Raw genomic sequence first — 17822 nt, 5'->3', positions numbered from 1 at the left:
AACTTAGAGAGTGGGATTGGAGGTAAAAACATTGGAAGATGAATTAAAATTGGAGACTTCTTTGTGTGTTTGCTCAGGTATGATATATTAAACACACAATTTAGGTGGATGTTTAGTGGTTGCAGATTACAGGTAACTGAAAGTTGGTGAAAAGACCCACAGATCTGTTTGTATACAACACTGAGCCTCTCATAAAATAGCCAAAATAATCAAGTGCATACTTAACCCTATGATATTTGTTCAGTACTGTGCTGGATTTTCAAGGCTGGCAAAGGAGAAAAAGTTTACCTGCTGCCCATTGCAGTTGAGGGTCTGATTGGAGAGGTAAATGCTCCTGAGAGAGTCACATGTGAAGATGCTGCCCCTGATATACATTTGTTTTAGGTTAAATTTATTCACATTTATTCATTGATTGATTAATGATATACTTCCTTATTCCATTAAAAAAAAAAACTTGATTTCTAGCATGGTGATGAAAACAAATGAAACAGAATTAATATTCCTATGGGGGCATCAGACAATAACAATAAGCAAGAAAAAGTCTGGGAGTGTTCAAAGTCCTGGAGACTAACCTAAGCCTTGTGGATAAGACTGAATGCCTGGGGTGGGGCTGCCCACTTAGACAGGAGTCAAGGCAGCCTCCTGCAAAGGTAATGTTAGCACTGACTCCTGAAGGGCAGGCTCAGCCCAGTGGCCCTGAGGCAGGAAGTAGCCAGTGTGCTCAGTGAGCAACACTGGCCAATGTGGGGAGCATGAGTGAGGAATAGAGGGTGGAGGGGGTGGGGGAGGCGTGGTCAGGGAATGATGTCGGGTTTGTGGGTGGGGTTTGAAGTACATCAGGGAACCTCTCATCAGCATTGAGCAGGGCATTTTCAACTTCTCGCTCGGGCTCCCAAAAGGCATTTTTGGGAGCCTGGAAGGGGAGAGTGGTGTGGCCTGTGTGCTCAGGGCTCACTTCCCTGCTATCCAAAGAAAGAAAAACAGGCACAAATCAACCCAAGGGGGGAGCCCTGATGCTGGAATCACCAGTGGGGCTGGGGCAGGGGGGCTTTAAAAATATGGCTCTCTGGTCCCCACCCCTGGGATCTGGATGTACTTAGTGTAGGGTGTGGTCTGGTACATCACTGAGTCCACTGGGCAGGCAAGATGGAAACCACCGATGTAAGGCCTTCAGTGTAACTTCTTAGAACTAGGAGACTGAGCCCAGCAATGCTAATGAAGCAGGCTGAATGTATGATTTGGGATTAGAGCAAAGAGGTGCTTGTGAGATTTGCTCAACTATGGGAATCCTCTGAGATGTTTATGTAAAGCACAGGCCCCTGGAACAATTCCAGAGAGACAGCGATTACCTGGGCCTAAGAATACGTGCATTTGCCATGTTCTCTTTATGGTAATGTAGGTTGTGGAAACACCAAACTGGATAAAAAAGCTCAGTGCTTCTACTATCTGATAAAGGGAGTGAAGTGGACACATCTGGTGGAAGGAATGTAAACCTCTGTTGTCTGGCAAGGTAGCTCAGGGACCAACCTGGCTTCAGAGCTTCATCTCAGGAGTGTACCTGTCAGCAGGTGGAACCCTGTGGCCAAGGGCTGAAGTCAAAGCAGCTCCTTCAGTGGGTCATTGGAAGACATGTTCAGGCAGATCCTTTTGGGAAGAGGCTTGGTCATGGAGATATCAGAGGAGTGTGGGATCTCCACAGGAAAGTCAGCGGAGGAGACTGTAGGGAGCTTGGCATTCACAGGATGGGGAGGCCAGTGAATGTAGTATATTGCTGAGGTCAGTCATTTTATTCTTTTTGCCAATTCCTCACAGTGTTCCTAACAGCACACACTGATGAATGGAAATGATGCAGATGCAGTCACCGGCTCACATGATAGCGGGTTGTGTTTTCATGGTTTTGATCTTATTCTGTGGGGCTGTGATCTTGGCATCAGTAGGTGTGTCCACCATCTCTCAGCCTTGTGTTTCCCATTTGTTAGGAAGTAGAATGAGCACTCTGCATCTTACCTATACTGCACCTCTTTGCCTCCTAAATGAATGCCTTTGGAGAGAAGTTACTGCTTCTTACAGGCTCCTAATTTTTTCCTGGTACCTCTCTTCCCACTAACTCCTTTTCTTCCTTGTGTTCATTTATTCAGACCCCTTTTTATTCATTAGTTAGCTCTCCGGTCTGAACAGTGTGAAGATTACAGAGTGCTGAGGTCTGAGCCCTGCCCAGGGGATCATGCAGCCTGTTGGGAGCAGAATGTATCACTGTTGCACCCAGTGAGACTCTATGGTCTGAGGGAGATGCTAATGTTCACAGGAGAGACACAGAAAGTGATTACTTTGCCTTAGAGAACCAGGCCCTTTAATAGTCTTTTTGGAGGAAGTTGCTGACCTTGAAGGATGGGTAGAATTTAGAAAACTATGGATACTCGAGTATTTCAGGCAAGAAGGAACAGCGTAAATCAGGGACACAAGAATCTACTGGCAAAAGGTTTAATTTGACATACAGAGCATGAAGAGGTATTCTGGAAAAAAGACGAAAAACGAGGGTCAGAGTCTATTAAGAAGACATGCGACAGCCAGTGGAAAACATACTTTATTCTGTAGGCAGGAAGGGGCCTTTGGAGATTTTTCCAGCAGGAGAGTAGAAGGAAACTAACATTTATCGGGCATGTACTATGCATGTGCCAAGCAGTGTACTTTCTGAAAGTGATTCCTTTAGGTTATCTGAAGAGTGAGACTCTTCAGGCAGCATAACTGAGCTGCTGTGTTTAGAATTGTTGGAGGAGAGAGGAGGCTGGAGACAGGGACATCACTGTCATAGCCCAGGTCTTTTATGTAATTATTTTGGCATAGAAATGAGGAGGTGATATAAGAGACTTTTTTACTAAGTAATATTTATTGAGCTCTGGGAAATAGCAGTAAACCAGGCAGTCCAAGATACTCGTAGAGCCCTGATTCTTGGGGATGAGACAGATTTTACTCACAGGAAATGATCAGGTGGGGACTGGTGAGATTTAGATGTGACAGCTACTGACCTGGTGACTTCTGTAGACTGCATAGGTGAGGGGAGCCCTCCCTGAAGAAGTGACATTCAAACAGACACTTGAATGATAATGAGGAACTAGCCTTGAGAAAATTGGGGTTGGGATGGTGGGAGCGCAACCTGGGCAGAAGGAACATTTAATAGAAAGACCCTAAAAAGGGAACAAACTTAGTGATTCCAAGGAACATGAAGGTAAGGCAAGGTCAGTATGGTTTGCCAGTGAAATGTAAAAGGGGGGGGGGGATGGTCAAGGAAGACATCAACATTGACTCTTAGGGTTCAAACCTTGGAGATGGGAGGGTAAGTAGCATCATTATTTGGATATTAGAGCAAGTGGAAGTGAAGGTGAAGATTTGTTTTGAAATAACACGGTTTCATGTGCTGAGGTCAAGTCATAATTTCATAAAGTCATAGCCTAGGGTCTTGAGCTTGGTGAAGGGGTAGCATTAGAGATAGAGATCTGAGAATCATTCTTTAGAATTCTATGAGGCTGTAGCAAACGTGAGGTATCCAGGAAGCTATCATGGGGAAAGAAAGCCAAAGGCACAACTAGAAGGATTGGTTTACACTGGGAACTAGAAGATGTTAGAAGAGAGAGTTGGAAATAACCAGGAAGTCCAGAGTTTGAGCATCTGAAGGCAAGAAGAATTGTACTGTCAAGTAATCCTGAACTGATGTGACACACAATGTACTGTTTGATTTTGTGAATCTCATGCAGTGAAGACAATTCAGCTAAGACATTTCATTAGTTTATAATTTCATGCATTTGATATTACTGTCTGATGCAGGCTTCAGGAGTGGGATTAAACAAAATTGCAGCCTTTTCTTGGTCAGAATTTCTCAAACATCTTTTGCAAAGTGCTAAAATATATCCTTCCCGAGGTAGAAGTTATTTACTTTAAAGTGAAAACTGTTCATTAGAAGATGAACTGTGAGATATTTTTACTAGCATTTCCAAATTGACCACCAGGTGGCGAAAATATTACTTTTTCATCATTCAGTGCATCAGAAACTGTGAGTGATTATTAACGTTTTAAGTATTATGGTAGGGACAGACCATATATACCTATGATGACATTTAAGTGCATTTGAAGAGATACTATTTGATTTCAGTTTTTAGTTTTCTTTTTTTAAGTAAATTTTTCAGAGTATAGTTGACATAGTTGTGTTTCAGTTGTACAGCAAAGTAAATCATATATATATATGATTATATATATTATATTATACAATATATTAAGATATTATTATAACATATAATATATTATATTAAATCATATATATGTACACACAATTTTTCAGATGCTTTTCCCATATAGGTTATTACACAGTTTTGAGTAGCCTACCCTGTGCTATATAGTTAGGTCCTTGTCACCTATGCATTTTATATATAATAGTGTATATATACGAATCCCTAATGTTTCCCCTTTGCTATCTATAAATTTAGTTTCAAAATATTTGAGTCTGTTTCTGTCTTATAAGTTCTTTTGTTTCATTTTTATTAGATTCTACATATTAGTGACCTCATGTTTCTCTTTCTTTGACTTACTTCACTTAGTATGATAATTTCTATATCCATTCATGTTGTTGCAAATGGCATCATTTCATCCTTTTTTATGGCTGAGAAGCATTCCATTGTATATCTGTACCACATCTTCTTTATCCATTCCTCTGTTGATGGACATTTGTTTTGCTTCCATATCTTAGCTGTTGTAAATAGTACTGCAGTGAATATTGAGGTGCATGTATCTTTTTGAATTATGGTTTTCTCTGGATAGATGCCCAGGAGTTGGATTGCTGCATCATATTGTAGTTGTAGTTTTAGCTTTTTAAGGAAGCTGCACACTGCTCTCCACAGGGGTTACATCAACTTATATCCCCACCAACAGTGTAAGAAGGTTCCCTTTTCTCCACACCTTCTCCAGCATTTATTGTTTGTAGACTTTCTGATGATGGGCATTCTGACTGATGTGAGATGATACCTCATTGTTTTGATTTTCATTTCTCTAATCCAAATGGTGATGTTGAACATGTTTTCATGTGCTTTTTGGCCAACTTTGGTCTTCTTTGGAGAAATGTCTGTTTAGCTCTTCTGACCATTTTTTTTAAATTGGATTACTTGTTTTTGTGGAATAAAGCAGTATAGAAGTTTGTATATTTTGGAAATTAATCCTTTGTTGGTCATGTTAATATTTTTCCCATTCTGTGGGTTGTCTTTTTGTTTTGCTTATGGTTTCCTTTCCTGTGCAATGGCTTTTAAGTTTATTTAAGACCCTTTTATTTTTGTTTTGATTTTCATTATTCTAGGAGGTAGATCTGAAAAGATATTGGTGCAGTTTATGTCAAAGAGGATTCTACCTATGATTTCCTCTAAGAGTTTTATTGTATCTGGTTTTACATTTAGATCTTTAATCCATTTTGAATTTATTTTTGTGTATGGTGTTAGAGAATGTTCTAATTTCATTCTTTTGCATATAGCTACCCAGTTTTCCTAGTACTACTGATTGAAGAGACTGTCTTTCCTCCATTATATATTCTTCCCTCCTTTGTCCTAGATTACTTGAGCATGGGTTTATTTATGGGCTTCCTATCCTGCCCCAGTGATCTATATTTCTGTTTTTATGCCAATATGTAGTATTTTGATGACTGTGCTTTGTAATATAGTCTGAAGTCAGGGAGCCTGATTACTCCAGTTCCATTTTTCTTATTCAGTATTGCTTTGGCTACTTGGGTCTTTTGTGTTTTAGCATAAATTTTAATTTTTTGGTTCTAGTTCTGTGAAAAATACTATTGATAGTTTGATAAGGATTGTGTTCAATCTATAGATTGCCTTGGGTAGTATAGTCATTTTGACAATATTGATTCTTCCAATCCAAGAACATGGTATATCTTTCTATTTGTGTCATCTTCAGTTACCTTCATCAGTGTCTTGCAATTCTTAGAATATAGATCCTTTGTCTTTTCAGGTAGGTCTATTCCTAGGTATTTTATTCTCTTTGTTGTGATGGTAAATGGGCTTGTTTCCTTAATTTCTCTTTCTGATTTTTCATTGTTGGTATATAAGAATGCAAGAGATTTATGTGTATTATATTAATTTTATAGCCTGCAACAATACCAAATTCATTGATGAGCTCTAATAGTTTTCTGGTAGTATCTTTAGAATTTTCTGTGTATGGTATTATATCCTCTATGAACAGTGACAGTTTAACATTTTCTTTTCCAATTTGGATTCCTTTTATTTCTTTTTTTTTTCTCTGATTATTGTGGCTAGGACTTCCAAAACTGTGTTGAATAAAATGGTGAGAGTGGACATCCTTGTCTTCTTCCTGATGTTAGCGGGAAAGCTTTCATCTTTTCACCATTGAGAATGATGTAAGTTGTGGGTTTGTCATATATGGCCTTTATTATGTTGAGGTAGGTTCCTCTATGCCCACTTTCTAGAGAATTTTTATCAAAGATGGGTGTGATCTCACTTTTTTATATCCAGCAGGTATTCAGACTCCTAACAATGTAGGCGGGCAGGCATCAGTCAACAGGAATACCCAGATTGGTAAGCTCCTAGTGTTCACGGGCCTCATCTCAGCTGTTGAACTCCTGAGAAGACCATAAAGGCCAAGGAAGAGAGAATTCCTTCTGCCTGACTGGCTTGGAGCTGGGATGTTTCTATTTCTTGTCTTTGGACTTGAGCTGAAACTTTGGCTCCTCTTGGGTCTGGATACTGCTGAGTTTCAGACGAGACAGACACCATCCGCTCTCCTGGTCCCCAGCCTTTGTAGCTGGACTGGAACGATGCCATTGCTGTGCTGGGCTGCCAGCTTGCTGGCTCAGATCTTGGAGATTCTCAGCTTCTGTCATCACACGAGCAAATGCCTCCTAATGAATTGATTTCTTTGCCTCTCTGTCTGTTCTACTGGTTCTGTTTCTCTGGATTGTCCTGTCTAAATCAGGTGCAGAAGGCAGAACCAGCATAACACATTTCCCTGATGGAGAGGACAGAAGAGAGAAGGGAGCAAGGACGAGCCCTCTCCCCAGGCTTGGTGACTGGAGGGAAGGCCCTGCTGTCAGCTGGGATGGGCAGCCTGTAGGACAAACATGGGCTGTGTGTTGTATGCATGAAGATGACTTGCTCAGCTTTAGAAACATAAAGTTCATGGAGCTTGCAAGGTGTATATTAAACACCTGGTCCTAGAGGTCTACTTTTATAAATGATGTAGCAACTGTGGAAATGGATGTGAAACACATGAAGAATTGATGTGGATATACATGTTGGGGGGGGTAGAAAGTATATTTAATGTTCAGGGTTGGACATTTCTAGGGCAGGATGTGGGGCAGGGGGCACTGGATCTATTTTGTTAAGTGGGCTTGAGATCTACTCTGAAATGGTGAGTGGGGTTAAATGGAAATTATCAGCTGAGAGAAAATGGAAGACCTAAGGGCCAGTAAAGTGAAATAGATGGTCTCTGAGGTCCAGTGTATGGGAGAGACTATAGAATATTCTAGACAGAAATGTAATTTTTTGTTTTTTTTTGTTTGTTTTTTTCTTTTCCCACTGTACAGCAAGGGGATCAAGTTATCCTTACATGTATACATTACAATTACATTTTTTCCCCTCCCTTTGTTCTGTTGCAACATGAGTATCTAGACAAAGTTCTCAATGCTACTCAGCAGGATCTCCTTGTAAATCTATTCTAAGTTGTGTCTGATAAGCCCGAGCTCCTGAGAGAACCCTCCTGCACTGTTGGTGGGAATGTAAACTGGTACAGCCACTGTGGAGAACAGTTTGGAGACACCTTAGAAATCTATACTTAGAACTTCCATATGACCCTGCAATCCCACTCTTGGGCATCTATCCGGACAAAACTCTACTTAAAAGAGACACATGCACCCACATGTTCATTGCAACACTATTCACAATAGCCAGGACATGGAAACAACCCAAATGTCCATCGACAGATGATTGGATTCGGAAGATGTGGTATATATACACAATGGAATACTACTCATCCATAAAAAAGAATGACATAATGTCATTTGCAGAAATGTAGTTTTAATTAACATCTTACCTCATGTGCTTTTGTATATGATGTCATACTTCAGCATAATTAATATTCTTGATATCTACAATCATTTGATAATAAAAGCTGCTATTTATTTGCATTCCATAGGTACTAGACTGTTCTTGATCAGCTTTTTGTGTGTGTATAGTTTATTATCTCTTTTAAATCTCATAGCATGCATGCTAATTAGATCATATGCAGTGACTTGGAGGGAAATTACAGTCCTCAGTCCCTCCAGCCCAATAAGAAATTGAGAAAGAAATGTCATTTGACTTCTGCTGTACCTTAATCCCTCCTGGAAAAACAGGAATTAGAGAAAGTTGCAGGAGCATGGTTTCATTTTCTCTCCTCTCCTTTGGGTACAATGCTTTGTTAGCCACGCTTTGAGATTTATGTTGAGAAAAGTCAACTGAGCAAATGAGTGGAATCTGATTGTAGTTATGTTAAGATTCATTTAAAGAGACAGGAGTCTTTTCTGATTCCTTGCTTTGTGTTACCCAGATAAGGATGGGTATTTTAAAATCTTGTTTTTATGAGTAAATACCTTATTTATGACTATTGTGAGATTATAGTGTTATAATACTCAGTATCACTGAAAATGTTTAATCCTAAGGAAGCTTCCCCCCATTTGTATAGTCTTTTCCATTCTATACAAATATATACAATAGTAACATTTTCCCACTATTATTTATTTATTAGGTAATGATTGGTTTCCAGCATGGAAGTATTGGTTTCCAATGCAGATGCTCCTTGCTTTCTTCAAAGTTTCATCATTAGGACAAAGGGGGGAGGAAATAAATTGGTTATTAGTTACAAGAGGCTATAAGAATATATAATTAGTTTTGTTAGTAAGTACTCTGAGACATCGTTAGTTGTTATTGCAGTAATCATATTATTTTTGTCTACTCTGTCTGATCTCTCTTAGTGATGTATGTAATTGTTGTGGTTTGTTCTAAGTTGTCAAGTTGACCTGACTCATTATGGATATTTAAGGATAAGAGATCTTCCTTAGCCAGCAGCAAGGTGTCCCACTTAGCATTTCCCTGATAAGGTGTCTTCTACAGATGGTAGCATCATTTAGTAAGAGGACCACAAAGATGACATGAGACAAGGCTTCTGCCCTTGGAGAGCCCATAAACAAATGGACGACATGTAGAAATTGATTAATGCTCTTATGGAAATGTGCAGGAGCTGGTATGGAAGACCTTAGGACTGAAGGGTTGGTTTTTCTTGCTCACTTTGTGGCTTTTCTCCCGCTTAATCTAGTCAAGCCTGTATTTATTCCCTTCTTGGTAAATTAGGAATAATAACATATCCGCCAGGGTGAACAATCGAATTATTCCATGAAACCACTTAAGTGAAATATGAGATTCTTTTCTTCAACTTGATAGCATGACTTAGTACCGGGAGCCATGTGGCAGAACAGCTTGGTGTGGTCTTCTCTCTGGAGCCACACATTCATTTAGGATGCTGAGAGGAGGTTTCTATGTGTTTTGCACATCGGCATCCTCACCACACACCCTCATCATGTTTTCTGAGGGCACAGAAGCAAAACCAGATGGGAAGAATGATAGGTAGTTTTGTGTCTTCCCATCCCCAGAGCACAGGTCTGGCTAGAACTGCTCCCTTCAAATTTACACCTGTTAGCACCCGGATATGAGGCTGAGTGTTTGACTTGCCAAAAGACACACCACTGAGGGGGAAGTGAGAAGCAGACACAGGAAAGCAGCTTTTGCTTCCGTCTAGTTGTTGGGAGAATTATTTCATGAGTCTTCCCTGAAATCATCACCCATAGAGTACAGCTTACTTTGATGGAAAAATGAGTAGGTTAATGAAGTATTTGAACTTAGGTCCACTTTCTTAGTGGAGACCCTTTTGAATTCCATAAAAGAAATACCTGAATAACCATCCTAGCACTCCCTGCTTTACTTCTGTGAGAAGTGAGATGGGTGTTTAGAGAGGTTGTTTCAAATATTTATCCTGGCTCTGAGGAAAGAGAAAGTGGCTGTTGGCTTAAAATGAACGTGTTGCCTGCCTGTTTTAATGCAGAAGTAGATGCATGCAGTTAAACACATTGCTGACAGTCCACTGCTCTGGGTTACCACCTCATTTATGAGTTTACTGCATTGCCTTCCTAACTTGGAATGCAGATATTGTAGTGATAATTAGCAAACGCATATTTGCACATTTGTTGTGGTAATTGTACACACTGTTAGATGAATGAACTCTAAGTTAAAGCCTGATCCTCCCATTCAACCTTAACAGCTTCTTCTTTTGCTGAAAGAAACAAAAGAGCAATAAATTAGACATTTCAAATAAATGGTGGGGAAGGGAGGAGGTGCTGCTTTTGCCATTGTTCTTCTTTTTATCTAGTGTCTCCTGCCTCCAACTTTGTAAAGAAATAGGGCTGTTGGTTGAGGTCTTCCTTAACTTCCTGTGTGCCGGAGGCATTTTTTTACATACCTGTACATTCTCATCTGGTTTCCTTCAGCATCTAAGGAAAAATTTGCATCCAGTTCAGTAAGCAGAACCCATCCACTGGTCTTCGACCATTCTTCTCCCCCACCTCCAGGGCCACGTCCTGCCTGCATTTGTTATGTTCCCATTCCCTCTATCACCACCCTTTGCTTCTCCAGCTTTTTTCCTTCATTATCTATAATTGCTTTAGTTTCTCCCAATGTGTCCTGCCAAGTTTGCCTGCAGCTGCTGGCCATGAGAAGGTCTCCCCATCTAGGTCCTCAGGACCTTCGCTTTCTTCGTTACTTTTTGGTCCACCCTGCAGTCCACTGCACCCTGGCCTCTGGCCACCACCTTGGCTAACGACATCTGTCTTGGACATGATCATGGTGGTTTTCTAGTTGGTAATTCTGACATATGTGTCAGCTCTTCATTTTGTTGGATTTTCCTCTTGTGGGTAATTCTCCCTAAAATGATTTCCTTGTTTTTCACTACACTGTCGTTTTCCTTCTTCTTGAACCACTCTTGCTGCTCCTTCTTGGTCTCCTTAATTGTTCTGTCTCTACTCAGCCCTCAAGTTGATACTCCTTGGGTCCCTCTTGGACCCCATGCTCAGGTCACTGCTCATGCCCCTACCCGGAGTGATCAGATCTCATCTATACCCATATGGCTTCTAAAATGTACTTTTAGTAGAGACCTCTTCCCCTTTCCCCATCCCTTGGCTCATGTGGCAAATTTCCAGGTGAATATCTTTGCCTAGATGTCCTCTGGTTCCTTTGGAGTTTACGTGAGTGAGACTAACTCTCACTGTCCCAACTAAGCTGCTTTTCTGTCCCTGTTTTTACTGAGCAGTTGATAGCACCATCATCTGCCCAGTTGCTTAAGTCAGAATTAGGGATGCAGGTGTGCCTGCTTCACTCTGCTTCCTGAATCCGCTCAGTCAGCTGCCTTCACCTGTGCTTCGTCCTTCCATCAGCCCCTCCTTCCTGGCCCTGCACTGCTGCTGCAGGGTGTCTCACCACCTGACACCAGCACTTGTGGAGGCAGCTCTGCCTGATCTTTCCACATCTCCCTGTGTCCTCCTCCAATACCCATCATTGAGCCCAGAGAGTGATCTGTGAAGTGACAGCACCACCTTCCACTTTCCTGCGTGACACTGTTTATTGTCCCATCCCTGCTTCCACTGCTGATATCAGTGTCTTAGGCAATGCATGTGCTGTAGAAAGTTCAATGAGTTTTTCAATTTTGGGTTTACAATTTACTGATAATCATCTTAAAACCAACGACAACCTTGTTTGTGTTTGTGGGGGCATATCTGTCAAAGAACGACCTAAATTTACTATGATAAGCCTTAACAGCAGTATATCTCAGCCAGGATCAGCAGGTTCTGATGGCTATAGAGATAGTTTCAAGGATCGATGACATATATACACACACACACAAACATACATACACCCATCTCTCTCTCTCTCTCTCACACACACACACACACACACATATATTTTATGTCTATACTTATCTATCTATATGTATCTATGGCTCTATGTGTGTATATGTAACACATAAAAACACATATACAGACCCAAAGATACAGATAGATATACTGGAATAATTATAATAAGTACACATATATATATATATATATATATATATATATATACTATGCTTATATATATATATGTATTCATTTCTATATAGTAGGTATATGTGTAGGTATGTGCATAATTTCTTTTTTTTTTTTGCTTTTTAGGGCCACACCCATGGCATATGGGGGTTATCAGTCTGGGGGTTGAATCAGAGCTGCAGCTACCAGCCTACACCACAGCCATATCAATGCAGGATCCAAGCCACGTCTGTGACCTACACCACAGGTCACAGCAATGCCAGACCCTAACCCACTGAGCAAGGCCAGGGATCAAACCTGAAACCTCATGGATCCCTAGTCAGGTTCACTAACCACTAAGCCATGAAGGGAACTCTGGCATGTGCATATTTTTTCCAAATTATGCTCACTCTACATTCTACATATAAATTCTACCTTAGTATCTCTTTTAAGATCTTTTATGACCTATTTTCTACATATATTACCAACTTAATCTCTTGCCTTGTATTTTCTGTGAAAGGAGCATGAAACTGTTTGCAGGTCCTTCTATACACAGTGCTTTTCTTTTCCCTCTTAGGTGTGTGCTTTTGTGCTTACCATTTGGAATGGTAATTCTTGTCTTCCTCCATTCCCCTAACTTTTAACCTGGAACTCCTCCTATGCCCCATAAATTTGTTCTATCATCACCTCTTCCAGGATGCAATGACCTGACCGGGTAGGCTGTTCAGTGGTCTTCCTCTTTTCATAGAGCCCTGAGCATATCTCTGTCTTAGATCCATCTATTGTTTTGCAGTTATCTCTTGGTACCATTCAGTCACCTCCTCCAGGTATTATGGTTTCTCCTCTGTATCTTTCAAGCATGGCCTTGAATGGAAGGTCATGACCTGACAAATACAGGGGTGAATCACCTATGGTTTCTATCAGAGAAGATAAAGACCTTTTTCTAGTCAGCCTAGGCAATGCCATTCACAATTTCTCCTCTATCCAGTTTTTTCACTACTGCTTCTCAAAAGCTGAATATGTATTTCATGCTTCATTTAGTGTTTTGAGTTAGAAAAATCAATGTCTAATTTTTATATGAAGAAATTTCAGCTATAAAAAGATAACACATCTGTTCCTGTCTATTTTAGGAGACCCATCTTCCCAGTTGCAGCCTCAGGAACGGAGAAGTTCTGAAAACACACCAGATCTGCTGGAAGATTCTGGGTGTGATTTATCAAGTGAGCAGAGAATTGAACCTTCAGAGATGCCCCCATGGTTTGTGGAGAGCTGCCTCCCCACCCCCTTTCCACCACTGCCCATTGTGGACAGATGTCACCTTGCACCAGAAAACCCTCTGTCTTCTCACATGCAGTTCTTGCAACATCTGCTTGAACTGAAGAACTTGACAGAGTCAGGGAGTCTGAAAACAGACTTGAGCCACTTTGAAAACGACTCTTCCACAGTATACGAATCTGCTTTTCGGTTGCTGGATGGCCTGATCACTTTTTACCAAGAACCCAAACTTCCTTGTTCAAGCTTTTGGACAGAAGCTGTGGGTACCTTAGCTAAACTGATCAGTGATAGTAACTTATCTAATCATATTCTCAAAAAGTGTTCGAAGAAGTTGGAAGAATTTGAGAAGACCCTGCTGCAGGTTATTTTAAAGAACAGCCATATAAATCGGGTGAGTAATAAATCTCTTCTGTAGATGAAATCACATGTCAGTGATTTTGGTGAGGATGCCCACTAGGTGATGTCTCACGCTATCCTTTAGCCTTGCGGCTCCATGTCCAGACCTTCTTTTGCAGCCATCTGCATCTCTAACCCATCCTCAGGTAGACAGCTTTGTTCCCTACCTAGATGCCTGTGCTTCAAGCTTGTGCTTCTCTGAGTTGCCCCGCTGTGTTTTTATTGGTATACCTGGCTACTTCTTTCTTTTGTTTTCTCCTGCCTACATTTACTTCCTATTGTTCAGACAGTTTCAACACTTTTCAGAAAACCACTGACACTTTTAGGTTTTCTAGTCGGTAACATCCATGAGTGTTAAATTCCTCAGGATGGATTATCTGTTCTCTGTTGAGTTTGTTCTTTTTCTGGCATTGACTAGTAAATGCCTGGAGGTCAAAGAATATTTTTCTCTTCTTTTAAAATTTCCCTTGTGACTTAATACCACGGGGGGGCTGCTGCAGATACAGGTTAATTGAGTAAATTGGCTGAGGAACACATGATATGTGGCTTTATTATGTTTTCTGCTTTTCTTTTATTTAACATGGCTTAGAAAGGTTGAGTCAGAGATTCTTTTCTTACAAGTGACACTGAGGTCACCTGGAATTGTTTTGTTGTTTGAGACATAATGGAGGGTTTTCTTTTTGTGTATGTCTTTTCTATCTTCCTTACTATCACTATCTGATCCTTTGTTTGAGAGGTTTTTAAATGCCTTCACATTTTAATCCTTTTTAAATTGAATTCTAAATATGTCAAAGGGGAGACTAAAAGGACCATCCAACTTATTTACTATATTTCACTGTAGGAAGGTTTTTTGGACCTTGTTTATTTTGATACCTCTCTATCTAGTGTTAGTCCGCAGTGTTGGTTTTTGTTCTGAATAGGCTAAACTTGAATGTTCAAATCACAGACAAAATTGAACTAAGAAGCCAGTTTTATTCTTTTCTTCCCTATTCAGGTATGATTTGATCAATATTATAGAAAACTTTACCATTAAGCTTTTGACATTTTGAAAGGTACTGAGTTTTTCTGAGAAACTGGATTTTTTTTTCTACCTGATATAGTCAATCAGGAATAAAGTTATCAGATTTTCCATGGTATGTATCTGAGATATATACTTTGTGTCTTAACCTGAAATATCTCAAATACTTAATACTCCCTAATCTGCTTTTTGCATGTTTTTACTTTCTTCTTTTAAAACTACTTTAAACAGGTTTTATGTGACTTGGAACCTTCCAGATATTGGCATTTATATTCCTTATCAGTTACCAGATGATGCAAATAGTTTTTCATACTAATCTTTCTCTCACTTAAGGATTGGCCTACTTAAGAGTAGCCTTGGGAACTGTACCGTAGAACAAGTATGTGATGGTATGGATGGGTCTGAAGTAGATTTTCACACCATTTGTCCTTGTAGAAGCCATTGTTGCATTGTCAGTTGGCAGTGAAAGCATGAGTGAATTAAGGGCTTTGCTGTTTAGCCAGTATCTGTTATCTTAGTCCTAACTAGGATGAGGGAGGCTTAACTAGGGTCGAGCTGTCCTCTGCTTGGAATTACCTCTGTTTTTCTTGGAAAGGTAAGTGTTGCCATTTAGAGAAAGCAGGATCGTAAAATTGCACACTTCATTCAGTTAGGGTGCAGGGTCATAAATAAGTCTCAAGGATGTTATCTCTCTGTTTTTTTTTTTCTTCCTAGTGAAAGCATCTTAGACTAGATTATTCAAACTTTTGTTGTGTTACTACCACTCTCATCATTATTACCATTATTGTCTTCTTCCAGATGTATTCACAAAAATTCTTTATTAGAAAAATTGATTGGAGTTCCCATTATGGCTCAGCAATAATGAACCTGACTAGTATTCATGAGGGCACGGGTTCGATCCTTGGCCTTTCTCAGTGGGTTAAGGATCCAGTGTTGCCATGAGCTGTGGTGTTGGTCACAGACTCGACTTGGATCCTGCGTTGCTGTGGCTGTGGTGTAGGCTGGCAGCTGTAGCTCCGATTTGACCCCTAGCCTGGGAAACTCCATATGCCACAAATGCAGCCCTAAAAAGACAATAAATAAATTAAATAAATGGGAACCTTGTGTGTGGGTGGGAAGCAGAATAATGGTCCCCAGAGAGGTCCTGCCCTGATCCCTGGAACATGTTACCTTACATGACCTTGGGTGGGTGGAGGTCACAGTTGGTGATCCACTGACCTCAGGGTGAGGTTATCTAGGATCCTTCCCTGATTCCTGGAACCTGTGCACGGTTATCTTACATGTTTGTGGGTGGGTGGGGATCACGGTTGGTGATCTGCTGACCTTGGGGTGAGGTTATCCAGGATTATTCATGTGGGCCCTTGTGAGGAAAAGAGGGAGAAAATTAGGAAATGCTTGGGTGCTTGCTTTCAGGGTGCAGGAGGGACTGTGAGCCAAGGAACATGGGCTGGAAAAGGCCAGGGAAGGCCTCCTGCCAACACCTGCGAGACCCCTTCAGACTTCTGACCCCCAGAACTGTACGTGAATAGGTGTTTATTGTTTTAAGCCACTAAGTGAGTGGCAGTTTTATCCAGTAGTAACAGGATGCCATTTTTGGGGTGTTTTCACACCCATTATCTCATTATCCATTACACAGTAACTCTGTGAGATGGGCATGGTTGCCATTCTTATTCCCATTTGTTAGATAAGAAAAATGAGGTCCAGAAACTGTTGCCTATGGCCATGGCTGCAAAGCTAGTTAGGGGCACCATGACCACAAGCCCCTGGTATGGGATAGAACAGGCTGTGCTTTCACTTTTCTCTCTCCTTACAGTCCTGGTAAAAGGGATCCAGCTGGTAGGATCTAGGCAGGCCTCAGTTGCAGGGCTCTCCCAGCTCCTTCAGGGTCCTTGTGCTCGTCCCCTCCTATTGGATTCCTGCCTCCTGATCCTCTCTGAGCTTTTCCCCTTCTGGATGTTTGTGAGAAGGCACATTCTTCTCTGAGGGCCCATCAGCCTCTTTGGCCTTACCTTCCTCCCTTCTGTCCTAAACCCTCCGTCAGACACTGGTTTGCGGTTCCCAGGTCCTTCCCTTTTGCCCCTCCCTCCAGGCCCCCCCCAGGCAGTCCCTTCCCCTGTCCCTCCAGTCCTAGGGCCTTACAGACTGAGCTAGGGGGTGAGTTCCTGGGGGAACCCATCCCTGATGCCCTGAATCCCCTTCCCTTTCCCTTTGCTAATTAGACATCCAACCTGTGAATCCAGCACCACCCAGGCCACACTGCAGGAGCTCCTCATTGCTGTGTCCTCCATCTGACCCCAGGATCTCTGGGCCACCTGCCTGGCCTGACACTCTCCTCCATGCAGTGCCTGGTGGTGGGGTTGGGGTCTCATGGTAGCTGGGAGGGTGGAGTCTAGGCTCCTCATGTGGCTTTGATCCCCTAAAGGGGCTGGCTCGGGTGGCTGACCGCTTTAGAGTGGTCATCTTTTAAAGCTTTCCCCCTTGCTAGGATGCCCTTTTGGTCCTTTGACCAGGACAGCAGGCCTTGGCGGTGTTGGCAGTTTTTTTTTTTTTTCTTTTTTTGTCCAGGCCATTGGCCTCTCTGGGTGATTGTTTTTCTAGCTCCAAATCTGGGATACAGGGAGGCCTAAAGGAAGCCAGAGGCCAAAAGGAAGCCAGAGCACTCACCACCTAGTCCTTCCTTTGGTTCTAAGATCCAAAGCCTATTCACCTGTCCATCTTCCTAGGTGTATTTTAAATATAAAGCCTCAGGTTTTTGGTTGTGCTTAGGGAAAAGGGGAGAGATACACAGGTCCCCTTCCCAGAAGTGGAAACGTGTGCAAGTATGTTTACAGTACCTCCTGTTCTGAACAACAAGGGCAAAGAGCTAGTCCTGCTGGCTAGCCCAGCTCCTCCACTCCACCCCCGGGACCCCACCCCTGGGACCCACCACCAGCCCTGTGATCCCTTTCTGCTGACCCATCAGTGCTTTCACATAAAAGCCTTATG

At 41.5% G+C, this 17822-nt stretch overlaps 1 protein-coding gene across 1 annotated transcript in view; it reads left to right on the top strand.

The window, feature by feature from the left end:
• MEI4 (meiotic double-stranded break formation protein 4) overlaps nt 1–17822 on the top strand; it is a 50278-nt gene that overhangs the window by 21961 nt on the left and 10495 nt on the right. The window contains exons 2-3 of the mRNA XM_047769147.1: nt 13279–13814; nt 17604–17656. Coding sequence (XP_047625103.1) covers nt 13279–13814; nt 17604–17656 — 589 coding nt within the window. The remainder of the gene's footprint in view (nt 1–13278; nt 13815–17603; nt 17657–17822) is intronic.

Source organism: Phacochoerus africanus, chromosome 2, assembly GCF_016906955.1.
Source record: "Phacochoerus africanus isolate WHEZ1 chromosome 2, ROS_Pafr_v1, whole genome shotgun sequence".
Taxonomy (NCBI): Eukaryota; Metazoa; Chordata; class Mammalia; order Artiodactyla; family Suidae; genus Phacochoerus; species Phacochoerus africanus.
This window is presented reverse-complemented; position numbering and strand designations above follow the sequence as displayed.